At 44.9% G+C, this 16,910-nt stretch overlaps 1 protein-coding gene across 1 annotated transcript in view; it reads left to right on the top strand.

Moving 5' to 3' along the window:
* LOC135101563 (uncharacterized) overlaps window positions 1-16,383 on the top strand; it is a 20,908-nt gene extending 4,525 nt beyond the window's left edge. Inside the window, exons 2-3 of the mRNA XM_064005673.1 lie at window positions 10,698-10,970; window positions 11,344-16,383. Of these exons, the coding sequence (XP_063861743.1) occupies window positions 10,893-10,970; window positions 11,344-13,707 (2,442 nt within the window). The 5' untranslated portion in view covers window positions 10,698-10,892 and the 3' untranslated portion in view covers window positions 13,708-16,383. The remainder of the gene's footprint in view (window positions 1-10,697; window positions 10,971-11,343) is intronic.
* Window positions 16,384-16,910: the final 527 nt, after the last annotated feature.

The following is a 16,910-nucleotide window of genomic DNA, read 5'->3' on the forward strand; positions in this document are numbered from 1 at the left end:
CACCTTTTGTTTACACATTTTTCTTCCCTTCCCCGCTTCGTCCACAGGTTGCCTTAAGCACGATGGCAAAGTGAAGTGAGGTAAAATGTCATTGTACGTTCATTTACTGTTAATTAACGTTAACACCTCTTCCTGCTCCTATTTTTAGTCTCAAACACCTACGAACCTTTGCATCGCGGCATCACAGTATCAGTAAAAGAATGAAGAAGATTAGAAAATAGTAAAAGAAGTAATTTTCAGACACGCCACTGGGCTTTATGCGTCTGTCATTCACGTGTTTCCCCGCGCCCTCCTCCTCCTCATTCTCCTTTCCCCTTCCTTTATCAGCATCACCACCACCACCGTCTTTTACCACCCGCAAACAGTTTTCTCCCGTCGGGATCAGCTTCACCTCCTCTACCCTTGTGAACATCATTATCACCTCCATAAACATTTATCTTCCTCCACCCCTGCTACCTTTACCACCACCATCCCTATTACATCTCCCCGTCCCCCACACACTACTAATACCGACAGCAGCACCTCCACCAATAACAGAAGCGCAAATAACTAGACTAGAGCATCAGCCCGACCAACTCCGCCACCACATTTCCCGCTGTCCTGCTGCTATCCACTGCCATTATCACAGCCCCCATCACGGCTATCACCACTGTCATCTTTCCTACTCTCCACTACCACACTCACGTTTTTCCTGCCTACCACAGAACTCACCACACTCATCAGCGCACTCGCTATCCTCACCAGACTCACTATTCCACCCGCCCACCATCCTCATCACTACAGCTACCCACCCCCCGCCGCCACACTCAGCGCCGCGGCCGTCAGTTGAGTCAGCCCCAGCTGCTGCCTGACCTCCATGTATGACTCACGGAACAATCTCACCCGCGCACGGACATGTATTCCTGGTGGGGGAGGGTGTATGTGCGTGTATGCTTGTGTGCGCATGTATGTGTGTGTGCGTATATTCGTGTGCGTATATGTATGTGTGCGTGCGTATGTGCGCGACGCTAAAGTAGAGCCTCCCTTCCGCTATCAGCCGACTGCCCGCAGCCTCGTCTCGTGCAAAGCGAGAACTTTTGTTGTGTGTGTGTGTGTGTGTTTGTGTATGTATGGATTAAACGTGATCACAAGTTGTTACCATCCTGGGAAAGGCTCAGATTTCACAAAGACCGATCTATGAGATCTACTCGTAATTTTTTTTTTTTTTTTTTTATGTAGGAGGGACACTGGCCAAGGGCAACAAAAATCCAATAAAAAAATATGCCTACTGAAATGCCAGTCCCATAAAAGGGTCAAAGCAGTGGTCAAAAATTGATGAATAAGTGTCTTGAAACCTCCCTCTTGAAGGAATTCAAGTCATAGGAAGGTGGAAATACAGAAGCAGGCAGGGAGTTCCAGAGTTTACCAGAGAAAGGGATGAAGGATTGAGAATACTGGTTAAGTCTTGCGTTAGAGAGGTGGACAGAATAGGGGTGAGAGAAAGAAGAAAGTCTTGTACAGCGAGGCCGCGGGAGGAGGGGAGGCATGCAGTTAGCAAGATCAGAAGAGCAGTTAGCATGAAAATAGCGGTAGAAGACAGCTAGATATGCAACATTGCGGCGGTGAGAGAGAGGCTGAAGACAGTCAGTTAGAGGAGAGGAGTTGATGAGACGAAAAGCTTTCGATTCCACCCTGTCTAGAAGAGCAAAAGCAGTATGAGTGGAACCCCCCCAGACATGTGAAGCATACTCCATACATGGACGAATAAGGCCCTTGTACAGAGTTAGCAGCTGGGAGGGTGAGAAAAACTGGCGCCACACACCGCCGGTAACCGCTCAGTGTCTACGAAAAATCCTATGCGTGTCGAGTGGCAGTCAAGAACGCATTCCACTGACCTACGAATCAGTGTTGTATAAACATGTGTGTGTGTGTGTGTGTGTGTGTGTGTGTGTGTGTGTGTGTGTGTGTGTGTGTGTGTGTGTGTGTGTGCTTCAGTGATACAAATGATTGAGGAAGTTGTGGCCGTGATGTGTAAAAAGATGGAAAATTTTGTCAAGGAATGTAGCGACGCAGGAAGGAGGGAAGGTGGAGGGAGAGGAAGTGAAAGGGAAGGAGGGAGACGTGTAGCGATGGGATGCTGGAAGAGGGAGGGAAATATCAGGTCAAGAGGGAGATAAGAGTAGTCTGCGTTACGTAAGAGGGGGAGAGGAGGAGGTGCACCCGAGGGAAGAGTTGGTGAGGGAAGGAGGAGAGTGGGGGATGCAACATCGATGTACTGTGGAACTAGCTGAGGGGTAAGGAGTCTCAGCTGGGAGGCGGGGGGCAGGGAAGCGGGAAGGGAAAGAAGAGGGATGGCGTGAAGAAAGATCCATGGGAGAGATAAAAAGACGAAAGTGGTGAGGAAGGAGGGAAGAGGGAGGGCGCCTCCTTGGTCGTACCTTCAGGTGTGTGTTCCTCCTTAATTAAATCTCACCGAGGTAACAGTTTGCGCCACTAACATTTTAAAACTGATGGAGGCAGACTCGCTAACTCGCCGGAGAGGTCGTGTTGTCAAAAGACGACCTCCGCCACCACTTCAAGGAGCCTATCTACTCCCAATTAAGTCCCTTTATTATTTTTTTTTATCTTATTCAACTTTCATTTTTAGTAGAAAAACAGTTTCCTGCTCGTTGGAGCGGGAAAATATCTTGATGAGGATAATACGTTCTTTAATGGATTAGGTTTATAGAATCTTGACTTGGAGCGACGGTTATCTAAGGGAAAAAAGACTACAAATTAAACTGTTGCCTTATTCCAAATCCAATAAGAATGGGCTGGAAGGAGCGGCTAGGGAAGCTACACTGGTCACTACCAAAACCTTGCCAGACGGAGTTTTCGAATGAATGCCAAACGTTTAGAGTGAAGCAGTCCCCCTTTCCGTCACGGTGGCCAACCTTTCACGGCAGAGTCGCTGCGGGGCCTTCCGTCCCTCGACTCCTTCCTGCCTTCTCTTTGCAGCTCCCGTTCCATGCCTTGGTGAAACATTTCGTGGAGTCTGTGCCGCCTGCTCTTACTTCCCATCTTGCCCTTTAAGGTCATTATTCCATTACTTGAGTTTATATCCTGAGTCTTCATTCTTTGTCTCATCTTTTCCTTCATGTTATTTTTCATTTTCTATTTTTTTTGTAAGTCTTCCTCCTTCATAAGTTTTGTTCATTACATCAAGCTGTCCCGTCTGTTTAGGATTTTATCAAAATTCCTAATCATTTTTAGGTACTTATTGTGCTTATAAAGGTCACTCTGTTCGTGCTGTCACTTCTTATCCGTCTCGTGAAGGCCACTCCGCCACCACCCAGCCTGGGAAGAGCTCACACGTCCTCTCGCGCCACCAATAAGCATCAGCTTTATGAAGCACGTGTTCTCGCCATTTTGTACATAACACTGCTGCGGAACGATCATTGATTTATTGGTGATTCACATTCAACATTCTGTTGCTGACACTCGTATCAACGTTCTATTTTCGTATGGAAATAATAATAATAATAATAATAATAATAATAATAATAATAATAATAATAATAATAATAATAATGATTATAATAATTACGTATAATATTTAATATCGTATTAAATTAGTGTATTATTTCATCAAATTCGTTGTTGTTGTATTGATATATCACATGTAAATATACGAGTCTTTGGTCCTTAACACCCCAATGAGTCTTTTCGTGTATGTCTAAAACTGACATGCCCCTGACGGGAGGCCGGTCGGGAGCAGCGTTAATCAGGGAGTGGGCTCCAGTTCGTCAGGTGAAGAAGCTAAAAACTAACAGCCAATGTTTGCTGAGCCCTCTCCGTCCCCTTTGTCTTCTACTCTTCACCCGAGCGAGACCTGTGGTGTGAATGAAAGTCAAAGATCTAGAATCCAAGCTGTTGAGATGGGTTACTTTAAAATGCCTGTGGTGTGCAGAGAATGGATGGTAGAAATAATGAACGTGTATCAGACTTATGTCAACCAAAAGACATTGGAACAATCGTGGAATGGTTGAGGGGAATCACCTGCAACACCTTGAGATGCTTCTGCCGCTTGCAAAGTATGGTTGAAAGAGGGATACAGAATTAAGAGGTATGAAAAGTAAGTGTCCACGCAGCAAATGCTGCCCTAATGAAGAAAATCATTACAGCCGTGCTGAGCTGAGCTGAAAATTATGGTTTTGTGCCACAGCAATACACGAGTTACCATCAATGCTTTTGTGAAATAATTTGAAGCTCAGCACAACTTTAACTTATTTTCTTCCCTCGGATATCGTGCCATACTTGAAGCGTGGACGCACTTTCCTTCATCTTCCACCACCACGGTAAGGCAGCTTGACATGAGTAAAAAATTTTCATTACTTACATAAAATGAGTGGAAGTAATGAGTGAAGAATGAAACAACGAAGGTCAATAAATAAAGTTTTGTAAAAGATAAAGAAAACCTTGATGACGGATCCCCGCAAGCCCTGGCGCCGCTTGAAGAGTATAACTTGCCCTAAATTTCTTTTAGCTTATATTACGTTTTGTCTATAATATGGCTACACTCTTGTATTCAAGGAGCATTGCCATGCGGGGTGAGGAATTATGTTTAAGTACTGATCAAACAAATGGCTGGCGATAATTTCGAAAAGTTGTTCCTTCTTTCTTTCTTCTTCTTTTTTTTTACAAAGACTATTTGAATTCTAGAAACACTGTCAAATCTAACTTATGTCAACAAAAATGGCCATCGTTTGTAATAAGTGAAGTATGGCAAATAATACTATAATAGGTAAGCCTTACAGCACCAGAGACACTTTCTAACCATCACAAAATCACCTTTTATTATGAAAGGAGTAAACGGAGATATAATGCTATTTGATGAGTTGTAGTAGGTAATTTTTAACGCCTCCTTACAACAAAACCATCTTAAAGTTAATTCACTGTTGTAATGGTATCTGGAGTGAAAGTCAGCTAATGTTGTGGTACCCAAAGGATTAACAGAGCATAATCATGTGAGGAACACCTTAACTGTCAGGGCGCTTGCCACAGTGATTTCCTCGTCATATTTCAGTGCTTTCAAATCTAGTCATCACAAAATAACAGCTCTTTAAATCATAAACAAGGAAAATAGGTTGAAATGTTTGGTCTATAACAAGGAAAAAGACTATGATTTAAAGTATTAAAGAAAATAATGACAGTGGAAAGAAAGAAATTCTTTAAAAATGCGATAATATGTTCTAGTTTGAGTGTGTGTGTGTGTGTGTGTGTGTGTGTGTGTGTGTGTGTGTGTGTGTGTGTGTGTGTGTGTTTGTGTGTTTGTGTGTGTGTGTGTGTGTGTGTGTGTGTTTGTGTTTGTGTGTGTGTGAAGTGCAAGTGGACAAAGCCTGATGGCGTAAAAACATGGATGAAAAAAGAAAGCAAAAAAAAAAAAAAGAAAGAAAGTGTCATTTTGGACTTAACAGAAAATTGGCAAAGCACGTAATCCCACTCTGGCCACATTTATGTTTTCCAGCCATCTCATAATTTTAGATCAGAGGTACGTTTTAATCCTCGCTATTAGCCGCGTCGTAAAATAGTTATCCCTGTAACATATGCTCGGTGTGCTATTACAGTGAATCTAACCTTGCACGGTTTTCCTGTCTGTTCATTTTTGCTGATGCCTTTTGATTGAGTCAGTTTTTGGGGGTGAATTTCGGTATTTTACGTCCACGTTCTCGGATATTTTGTGTTGGATGGTGTTGGTTTTATTCACGTTCTTAGCTGCGAATATACAGAAGAGACAAACATGCAGACAGACGGACAGGCAGGCAGACAAACACGTTCTAAACAGTATATATGATAGGTGTGTTAGGAGCACGAGGACAATGAGAACAATTCATCTAATGAATGATGAATACATGATGCTGGAGTGTGTGAGAGACGGTGACGAGAGGAGAGTGAGAGGATTAAGAGATACGATAATTTATGATAAGGCCAGACAATACGTGGAGATTCTTCTGTCGCGGCCATCAATTTGGACGATCTCAGGGGAACAGAGAACAGAATGGGCATCAGATATCGATACATACATGCATACACAGACCGCGAAGGTTCAGACAGGCTGTGTATCACCGACGTGGTTCACAGGACAAAGACATAATGAGAGGTGCAGATAATGGCCAAAAGAAGGGGATATTAAATCATGGACGAACTCAGCACTCTACAATAAGTGAAGAAGATTATAACAAGCGTGTCTGAGATTGCCGTGTCATCTTTTGCAGACTTAATTTTCATAATAGTGGTGGTGGCCGTTGGGGTGGCGGCGGCGGTGGTGGCGCTGGCATGGATGTGATGGTGGTGGTGGTGGCGTTTTCTTCTTTAAGATGATGGCGATGGTGTCCGTGGTGGTGGCGGAGAATGTATTGTCATCCACAGAACTAATGGGAAAACATTTTAGGTCCTGTTCGTGTAATATACTTAGGTAGACGTAGTACGTAAACTGACGTCCCCAGCGTAGGTGTATCTCATTACTGTGGCTACCGGGGTGTATCTTTATCCCGTGACGCCTGAGAGCTCAGCCACCTCGCAAAATGTTTATTATTACCATGTAATATTCAGAATCTTTACGCGCTAGGGCAATTCGTACCCATCGAGCCTTGGGTTGAGATGGCGGCGTGCAACTGCAAGTCTTTTCTGCTGTCCTTTACACTCCTGAACGTGCCCCCGATTGTTTGGCTGCCACGAAGTGATATATGAACACATTATTCCACACACTTTCTTTCATATCTTTTTTCTCTTTTTTCCTTTCCTTTCTTCTTCTTCTTCTTCTTCTTCTTCTTCTTCTTCTTCCAATTACCAACTCGTTTTTAATTTTCGGGATAGATCTTGTCCATAATATTAGTCAGTATCTTAGTAATTTCAATTATTTGCAGTTTCAGTATTCAACTTTAGCACTCCTCCTTTTTAATAATCATATTTGTAACTCTTCCTTTTTACGGTAATTATATATATATATATATATATATATATATATATATATATATATATATATATATATATATATATATATATATATATATATATATATATATATATATATATATATATATATATATATATATATATATATATATAAACTTATATTTTTTAAGTACAGTCTTTTTTTAGATGTTTAAGTGATGCTTAACATTTACTAAGTCTCTTCTTTTCAAGCATTATCGTTAATTTCTTTACGTTACTTTATATTTTTTGGGAAAGGGACAGGTGTGGAAGGGATCATGATTGTTTTTTTTTTTTTTTATGTAAGAGGGGCAACAGCCCACTATCATCTCAGTAGCGTTGATCAAGTGATAACGTTGGCGTGTCTTGGTAAACAAAGTCTACTCATTACTACCCGAGAAAAATAGTAAATACAAAACAACAAAAAATTCAATATAATTTTGACGTTATTGGCTCATTTACCCGAGCTGGGAGTCGGGTTTTCTCCACAATGAAATATCGAAAATAGCAGACTTGGCTTAACTAGATTGTGCTCGTAATGCTAAAAGAACTGTCTTGTTTATGAGTATGTATATATAGAGCACAGTCCCCCAGAGTGAGACACCGTGGAGCTCCTTGCCCACCGTTATCCTGCACACCTGTGTTCCCAGAATTCGAGATGAGCTCTATTACGTAAGTAGAATCTGCCACACCGCTGCTTTCGTCGTGCGGCTCTCTTGGGATCCTCACTATCTTTCCCTGAAACTTTTGTAATCCCTCCCACTAAAAAAAATAAATTGATTAATTAAGTAAATAAATAAATAAATAAATACATCAATAAATAAACAAATAAATAAAATAAGTAAATAAATAAATAAATAAATAAATAAACAAATAAATGATTCCCAAAACACAGCCTGAGTAAAGAATGTATGACAGTATGACAAGAAAAAATAAAGGGACTCACTGCAACAATATATCCAGTTTAAAAAGAAAAACAGTTTGACCTGTCTTGTGCACGGAACATTTATTTCGGCCGCATTTCCTGGGCGGGGAATGCTCATCGGTGTGTAAAAAAACCGGCTGAGCAAAATACATAAGAAAGGTCAAGTGTGTGAAGAAAAGTGGGCGACGTGAATGTTTGTGAGATTCCTTGAGCAGGTGAGGGACGACAGGCAAGGCAGGGGAGTGAGGCAGGGTGAGAATGGGTGAATATGACAGTTAGTAAAAGGTGGTGGGTGAGACAGGGTGGATGACGCAGGATCAGTGAGGCAGAATTAAAGAAGCATAGTGAGTGAGGTAGGATGACTTAAGTAAGGTAATCGAGGAAAGGGGCACGAAACAGAGTGAGTGAGGCTGAGTAACTAGACAGAGAAAATAGAACAGAATGAGTGAGGTAGGGGAGTGAGGATGACGGCGGGACGAGTGAGACAGGCCTGTGAAGGCAAGGGAATGGTGCAGGGAAAGGAGACAAGGCAAAGGAGGCGTGGTGAGTGCAGCGGTATGAGTGTCACCATCCACATCACTCACGGAAAAACGTTAATTTCGGTTTGTGTAATATACGGACGTAGGCTGACGGGTCTGGAACAACTGATCCCCGCTGCTGTGGCCACTGACGTGTGTAGCTTTATTCCGTGTTGCCTGAGGGTCCAGCTGGGCGCAAAATGTCTTCATACTATAAGGGCATAATACAAATACAGTCTATTAGTATACAGTATTTATAATTTTCACACGCGAGAACAATTCGTACCCATCAAGCCTCGACTCAAGTGTGGGAGGTGCGTACCTGTAAGTCTCTCCCTGTGCTGTCTGCCCTCTGTATACCTGAGCCACGATTCTGCTCATTTACCTGACAGGAACTGAGACATGGGCACAGACCTACACAGACTCTGTCACCACACCTTTTTTGTTTTAATTTCTAATCTTTATTAGTTTTAATTAGCTTATTTTTCTTAGGTCATCCTTAGTTCCTGTCGGTAATATACTTCTCCAAGTTCACATTTATTTTATTTCGCTACCTCAGTAAAGTATTTTTTTATTTTTTATTTCAATATTAACATTTAGTTGATGTTTCTTTGAGAATTAATTTCTAGCTTCATGCATTTATATTCCAATGTATGCACTTAACAAGGTGAACTCTGAATATTTTTGGTTTGTAATATTTACTAATATGAATATCTCTTCAAGTTTATGTTCTGTTAATATGAATCACATCTAAGTCCTTCATCAATACATATATATATATATATATATATATATATATATATATATATATATATATATATATATATATATATATATATATATATATATATATATATATATATATATATATATATATATATACGAACTCAATCACTTCTGTATCATTATAATTAATGACTTGGCTTCTGTTTAGGGAGGGGAATGAGCTGAGTACAATGCTATTCATGATAACCGGAAAGCGCTGCGGCAGAGTGAGGCGCCCGGGAACACCTCACCCACACTCATCTCATACACCTGCACTCCCTGGAATTCGAAATAGCGTTATTACGTCCGCAGATTTTGCCATGACCGCTGCTTTCATCGCGTGGCTCAGTAATGTCCTCAGTATTCCTGTCTTAAATGTAAAAAAAACATGAATACGCTCTATCCACGAAAACAAACTGAACACGTTGAACAAAACAGGGACTCGCTGCAATAATATATATAGAGTTTGTGAATAAATAGTTTGGTTGGTCTGGGGCACGAAACATTTATTTTGGCCGCATTTCCTGGGCAGAGAATGTTCATCGGTGTGTAAAAACCCAACGGAGCAAAACACGAAAGGAAGGTCAAGTGTGTGAAGGAAAAGTGGGCGACGTGAATGTTTGTGAGATTCTTCGAACAGGTGAGGGACGACAGGCCAGGCAGGGAGTGAGGGAAAGTATGTGAACCAGTGTAGGTGAGGCAGAGGGGTTGAAGGATGGATGAGTGAGAGAGCGAGTGAGACTGAGGCAGAGTGAGTGAGTGAGAGAACGAGTGAGACAGTAAATGAGGCATGATGGGTGAAGCAGGACGAGTGAGGCAGGATGAGTGAATCACGATGAATGAAGCAAGGCGAGTGAGAGAATGTGAATGTAACTGAGTGAAATATAGCGAACGAGGCACGGTAACTAACGCAGGGCGAGTAAAGCCTAATGGCAGAGGTAAGGTGAGTGAGGATGGTGAAGGAGGCAGGATGAAAGAGGCATATCGAGTGAAGACGGGTGAGTGATGCAAGGAGGGCGAGACGCGGTAAGTGAGACTCAGCAGGCGAGGCAAAGCGAATGATGTGTGGACAGAGAGGCGGTGTGGTGTACGGAAAAGATGAACCAAGCAGTGCAGCTGGGCGAAGTGGCAGGATGAATTTTGTGGACAAAACATTCCTGGCCGGGCAAGATAAGGATGAAGCAGGACAGGTGAGCTATGGGGACAGGGTAGTAGCAACTGAGCAATGGGGACAGGTTAGTGGCAGGTGAGCTATGGGGACAGGGTAGTAGCAGGTGAGCTATGGGGACAAGGTAGAATGGTAGGAGTAGAGCAGCCGCAGGTCAGCTGAGGTGGTGCTCGCCTTTGTGAGTGTTTCGTCTTTAAAGGACCGTTTCTCTCTTCCCCACTCTCCCACTCCAAAGCTGCAACTCCCACTCCCTCCTCTCTTTCCCTCTCCCACGCTCCCTGCTATCTCCCCCATTCCTAAGCCCTCGCTTCGCTCTTCTATCTGCGTCTCCTTGGCGACTGAAATAAAGACATGTCACTTTTTCCTCCAGATTCCCTGTTGACACCACCACGTTAGAGGCTGTTGACATCAACACCACCAACTGGTTGACTGCAGCAGTAAACCTGACACCCCTGAGTCTGAAGGCACAACTACAGCTGTAACGCTCCTTATCGACTCAATAAGGGGTCTAACACAGACCTCAAGGGTTCGATTTCATCCCGAAGGTGCTGACATCACCAACACCATGCTCAAGTTTCGCGTCACCAACAGCACGAAAGCCAGACGGGCGGCGGAGGCTCAAAGGAAAGCTCTGGAGGAAAAGGTAAGGCGGTAAGGGAAGGGAAGAGAAAAGGAAAGGCAACCTGGCTCAAGAATGCTAAAGTTAAACCGAGGCAAAGTTCAAAAGATAATGGCCCGCAGGACATAGAAGAAAAATTCTAATTATTTGGTGGGCTGGGGGTTCTCTTGCAAGGAAAGCTGCAGGAGCTGTTCACGAGCTGCATCATTTATAAATGAGAGAGAACAGTGGGTGTGGGAGAGAATGGCACGTGACTGGCCGGTGAGGAGGATAGAGGTGGTGCCGGGGAGGGTAGTTATACCTAAGTGTACCATAAATATTTCTGATAGACAAACCTGACCCATGACTCACATTGACCTCTAACCCTCCTTGGCCGAAGCGCTAATCCCCACTTCAGTTGCAGATGGAATGGGCCTGGAAACCGATGGCCGCCATGATGAACGACGCCCAGTCAGATCTCGTTTACTGGATTCCGCCTCTATACAGCTCTAACCTGCTGGCAGCCGCCGCCGCAGCAGCAGCAACACCACAGTCGCGACGTGCCTCCGCCGTTGCCGCAGCAGCAGCATCGCAGTCTCGTCGCGCCTCCGCCGTTGCAATCCCTCAGCCACGCCGCTCCTCTCTGCCTCGTTCTTACGTAAGTGGAGTACCCACCCCGCCTCGCCGCCCTTCCCTCACCCGCACCACCCTCACCCGACCCTATGGAGGTTCCTCGCAACGGAAAAGGCGCCTGGCCCAGAGGCGCCCAAAAATGTCCCTTGGTAACATCACACCCACCGAGATCAACGTGGTTCCTCCTCCACCAGAGGTGCACTGCCGTGCATGCGAACACGAAGCGGAAATGACAGCCTCCGGAAACGATACCGACACTGACAGCGGCATGCACGAAGCTGCTGCCCACGAGCTGCCCGGCTTTCCCCTTCAGCAACACCCTCATGATCCCCACCACCCCCCACACTACTCTTCCCAGCCTCACCACGACCACCAGGCTCCCCACGACCCACAACAAGAGCAGCAGATGCCCCCACCATACTCTCAGGACCACATGCCACACATGCAAGATCACCAGCAAATGTCCAGTGGTTACTCACAGGAGCACCAGATGCAAGGATACCCACAAGAGCACCAGGCACCAGGATACCCACAGGAACACCCAGTACCAGGATACCAACAGGAACACCAGGTGTCCGGGACTTATCCACAGGAGCACCAGGTGCCTGGCACTTACCAACAGGAGCACCAGGTAACCGGCACTTATCAGCAGGAACATCAGGTGCCTGGTACTTACCAACAGGAGCACCAGGTGCCTGGTACCTATCAGCAGGACCACCAGGTGACCGGCAGCTACCCACAGGAGCAACAAGTCCCCGCCAGCTACCCGGATGGCAGCTATCCCCAGGACCACCCACACACACAAGACCACCACCTTCACCAACAGCCACAGGACATGTCTAAGGAGCATCAAGATCATATGCTTCACCAGCAAATCTTGTATCATGAGCATCAACTGCAGCAACTGCAGCAGCAACAATATCAGCAATACTACACGCACCAGTATCATCAGCAATACCAGCAGCAACAACAACAACAACAGCAACAGCAGCAGCAACAGCAGCAAACACAGCAGCAGCAGCAGCAGCAACAGCTCCATCAACAGCAGCAGCAACAGCTCCATCAGCAGCAGCAGCAGCAGCTTCACCAACAACAGCTTCACCAGCAGCAGCTCCATCAACAGCAACATCAACAGCATATGCAGCACCAGCACCACGCTCAGCATCAGCATCACCAGCACCACCAGCACCCGGGACCACCCCCCTCTCAGTCGCAGCAGCACGCACGACAGTTCCAGCACCACCCGCAGTGTAAGCAGCGCCACATGCAGCAGCATCCGATATCCACCATCAACGAGGAGGGCTCGGTGACAGCCAGCATCACACCTTCTGCTGCTCACCAAGCTGCTATCGCCCGCCAGCGTCCCTTCCGCCGCTCTACCATCAAACGCAAGTATGTCCACGAACCAGACATCGTGCGTCGACACTCAGAGCCCGTTAACAAACCCAAGAGCGCGCCCACGCTGCTCAGACTCTTGGAGAAGGTGTCCCAAATTCACAGTGTACCTTTTAAGGCCGGTACTTCTAAAAACAAATCTAAGGCTAAGAACTTCTTCTCTCGTGACGCCGAGACTCGTTGCTACGGCAGCAAAAAGATAAAACGTCCTTCTGTTAAGGTCTACAATGCTCCCAGCCGCATGTCCAGCCGCCGCTCAAAGTCCTCACAGGAGGAAGATCCTCGTTTCTTTGTGTCCCTTGATCAGCCGGCTGGAATACCGCCAATTCCCACACCTGTGGCAGCAGCTGCGGAAGCCGCAAAGGGGCCACAAGCTGGAGCCAGTAAAACCCCCCGCAAGTCACTCTCTGGTGACACCTTCGAATCACGTCACGCTCACTTACAGATGGTGCTCCGGCTACTGTCACAACTTTACCAGGACAAGGTGGGCCGTCAGGACACAGAAATCAAGATGCTCAAGACTCGCGTCCAAACACAGGACAAACACCTCAAGAAGATGGCCAACCTCCTGCTGCAGCTCCGCGAGGACGTGGCCAAACTGAAGAGCTACCACCAACCTCAACATCAACAACAGCAACAACAGCAGCAACAAATGCCGCGAGACCCGAGCCAGGTGACTGCCAAAGATCAGACAACCACCACTCTTCTTAGCATCAAGGTGGGCGACGAAGGAAAGACCACTATTGATGTGTAGCATAAGCTTCCTCCCCCTCCCCCGTCCTTCTCCACCTGCCCCGACCTTCCCCTTTCTCCATCTCCAACTCCATCCACACCTTCTCAACCTCCGACCCCGCTCCCCACGCCTCCCCCCGCCCGTGCTTCCAACCCAAGCCTCCATACATTGCAAACTGGAGCCTCTTCCCCCATCACACACCCCTCTCACCCCTCACCTCAGTCTTCCTGTAATTCTCCCTCCCTCTCCATCCGCTCCACTCCCAGTCCGCGCCATTCACCGCGGGCATCACCCTCCCCACGCTCCCCACACCTCCCCACTGGCCGCTACGGCCGTCCCACCTTCCACACATTCCGCCCCGGGACTTCATCACCATCGTGTAACTCTCCTCTTCGCTCCACTCCCAGCCCTCGTCCCTCCCCACGCGCCTCGCCTGTTCCACCCTCCCCTGACACTGGGCCTCCAACACCAAAGATTTCTCCCGGACAGCAGGATGGGAATATTATAAGCGGTGCAGACATAAACTCACCCTGAATTCATTAAAGTATGTGCACCCACGCTCCAAAGTGTGCACGTAAGCAAGCAAGCACACACACACACACACACACACACACACACACACACACACACACACACACACACACACACACACACACACACACACACACTCCCTGGTGCTCAAGCTGGACTCTAGATCACAAATGTGCGCGTCTCAAAGGATCATAATAATACTCAGTGTTGACAAGAAGTACCACGCAGGTACACAAGTAGCTCATGCATATACTATATATATATAATATGTGTAATAGAGGACTTGGTGTTTGAAGTTTATATACATATATACATACACGAATATAGATACTATTTTGAAATCAATGCCTGTCGGAATTCATGCTCTAAAAATTTCATGTCTCCTTGGCCTCCCAATCTGCAGTATTATTTTTCTGAAAACTCTTGGTGTTTATACGTATATTAGATTGATGTTTAAGATGGAAATACACACACACACACACACACACACACACACACACACACACACACAAGAGCGCGTACATACACATATGTGGGCGCACGCACACACGCTCGCGCACACACACACACACTTACACACACACACACACACACACACACACACACACACACACACACACACTAATGTTACCATTAAATGACCATTGTAATGATGACCATAGTTATAATAATAATAATAATAATAATAATAATAATAATAATAATAATAATAATAATTAATAATAATGTCGATATGATGTTAATAAGGATGATAATGGTGATGATTATACTCATGATAATAATTATGATGATAACAATGATAATTACTAAAATATCAATGATGACAGTTTCAATACCATTTACTGTGTGGAGAGGTGAGCCGCCTCCTGGCTCTTGGTGCTCCGCGGGACGCACCAACCACACCCCCACCCAATAGTGTGTAAGTGTGACGCGGGGCGCGATGCAGCGTCACCTGTGCTGCGCTGGCGGGCAGGGACGTAGCGGTCCCGTGAAGGTCTAGAAGTGGCCGAGACGACGATGGCTGAGATAAACAGGTGCATGCCAACACCTGTGTAAACCCCTTGATTAATGTTCACAGTGTTAGGTATGTGTGTGTGTGTGTGTGTGTGTGTGTGTGTGTGTGTGTGTGTGTGTGTGTGTGTGTGTGTGTGTGTGTGTGTGTGTGTGTGTGTGTGTGTGTGTGTGTGTGTGTGTGTGTGTGTGTGTGTGTGTGTGTGTGTGTGTGTGTGTGTGTGTGTGTGTGTGTGTGTGTGCTGTCTGTCTGTCTTATCTGTCTATCTGTCTGACTGTCTGTATGTTATCTGTCTGACTGTATGTTACCTGTCTGTATGTATGTATGTTACCTGTCTGTCTATCTGCCCGTATGTCTACCTGAATATTGATGTTGTATCCAAACGGATGCGCCTTCCTCCGCCGCCCTATCGGGCCTGGCCGGGCCGGAATAGCAATATCGTGCTATATTGCACACCGTCAACGCGGTCTTGTCCTTCCCTTTTTACCTCTGCCATTTATACCTCGGCCATTTCTGCACGACACACTTGTAGTTGACTTAATATTGGACTCTTTGTTGTCAAATGAGAATATCTGTTGTCGAACAAGATCCCTTCGTCAGGCTCCAGTAACACGCAGGCCGCGCTCACAGCCAAGTCTTGAGTATTTATACCGTTCACGTTCATTCATTTGTTATTCACGGCGCCGGGACTCACCATTTGGCTTCAATATTTCAGCAGGTCTGTGTAGCACACGTAGTCTGTTGTTTTACCGGAAATGACGTCATTGTTGTTGCCAAACTGATCATAGAATATTTTTTTTTTTCAATCACATCTCGTCGGTACCCCCTACCCACCCCCTCCCACCTTACGTCCACTCACTCCTCACGCCTCGCCTTCGCCTTGTTTGCTCTGTGACATCTCGCAGACACTAGTCATTTTTTACAGTTTTTTACATTCGTACTTGACAAAACTGTACAATCTACTCTGCCCAAGCTGCCCCTTCTCCTCGATTTCTACAAATATTCTTGGGTATATCTCAAATGTACGAATCTTTAAAACCATTGTTCTTACCTAGTGAATGTTGGTAGAAGAAAAATAATATATTTGTTCCCTGTTAAAAAAAAGATTTATCTGTTATGTGAAAGGAAAGCATATATATTATCCTTAAACGTTGTGTTTGTTTTTCATTTCGTCCTTTATAAAAAAGTCTTTACATAAATATAAATACACATATTTAGATAAAGGGAAAATAAATATTCACATAGATAGATAAAAAGATACATTGAGAGAGAGAGAGAGAGAGAGAGAGAGAGAGAGAGAGATTTGTCATGTAAATGGTGTCTTTATGCAAATACCAATTCAGGTGTGATATGGTTTACATATGATCTGCATAAGGGTGCGCTGTAATGTATAGAAATCACTTTTGAGAGAGGAAAAGTTGAAACAGCTTATGCTGCTGTCATTGTTGTTCTGCAAGCTATAGTGCACAGACAACCAAGCAGCAATCATGGTAATCATATATTCTGGAATAATGAAATAATAATAATAATGATAATAATAATAATAATAATAATAATAATAATAATAATAATAATAATAATAATGATAGTAATAACAATAATACTGAGTTGTAAAGAATGTATCTCGGGCAAAACTAATGTGAAAGATATCTCAGTGCTCCAAGCAACGGAGGCGCGCCTC

Source organism: Scylla paramamosain, chromosome 6 (genome assembly GCF_035594125.1).
Source record: "Scylla paramamosain isolate STU-SP2022 chromosome 6, ASM3559412v1, whole genome shotgun sequence".
NCBI classification, from domain to species: domain Eukaryota; kingdom Metazoa; phylum Arthropoda; class Malacostraca; order Decapoda; family Portunidae; genus Scylla; species Scylla paramamosain.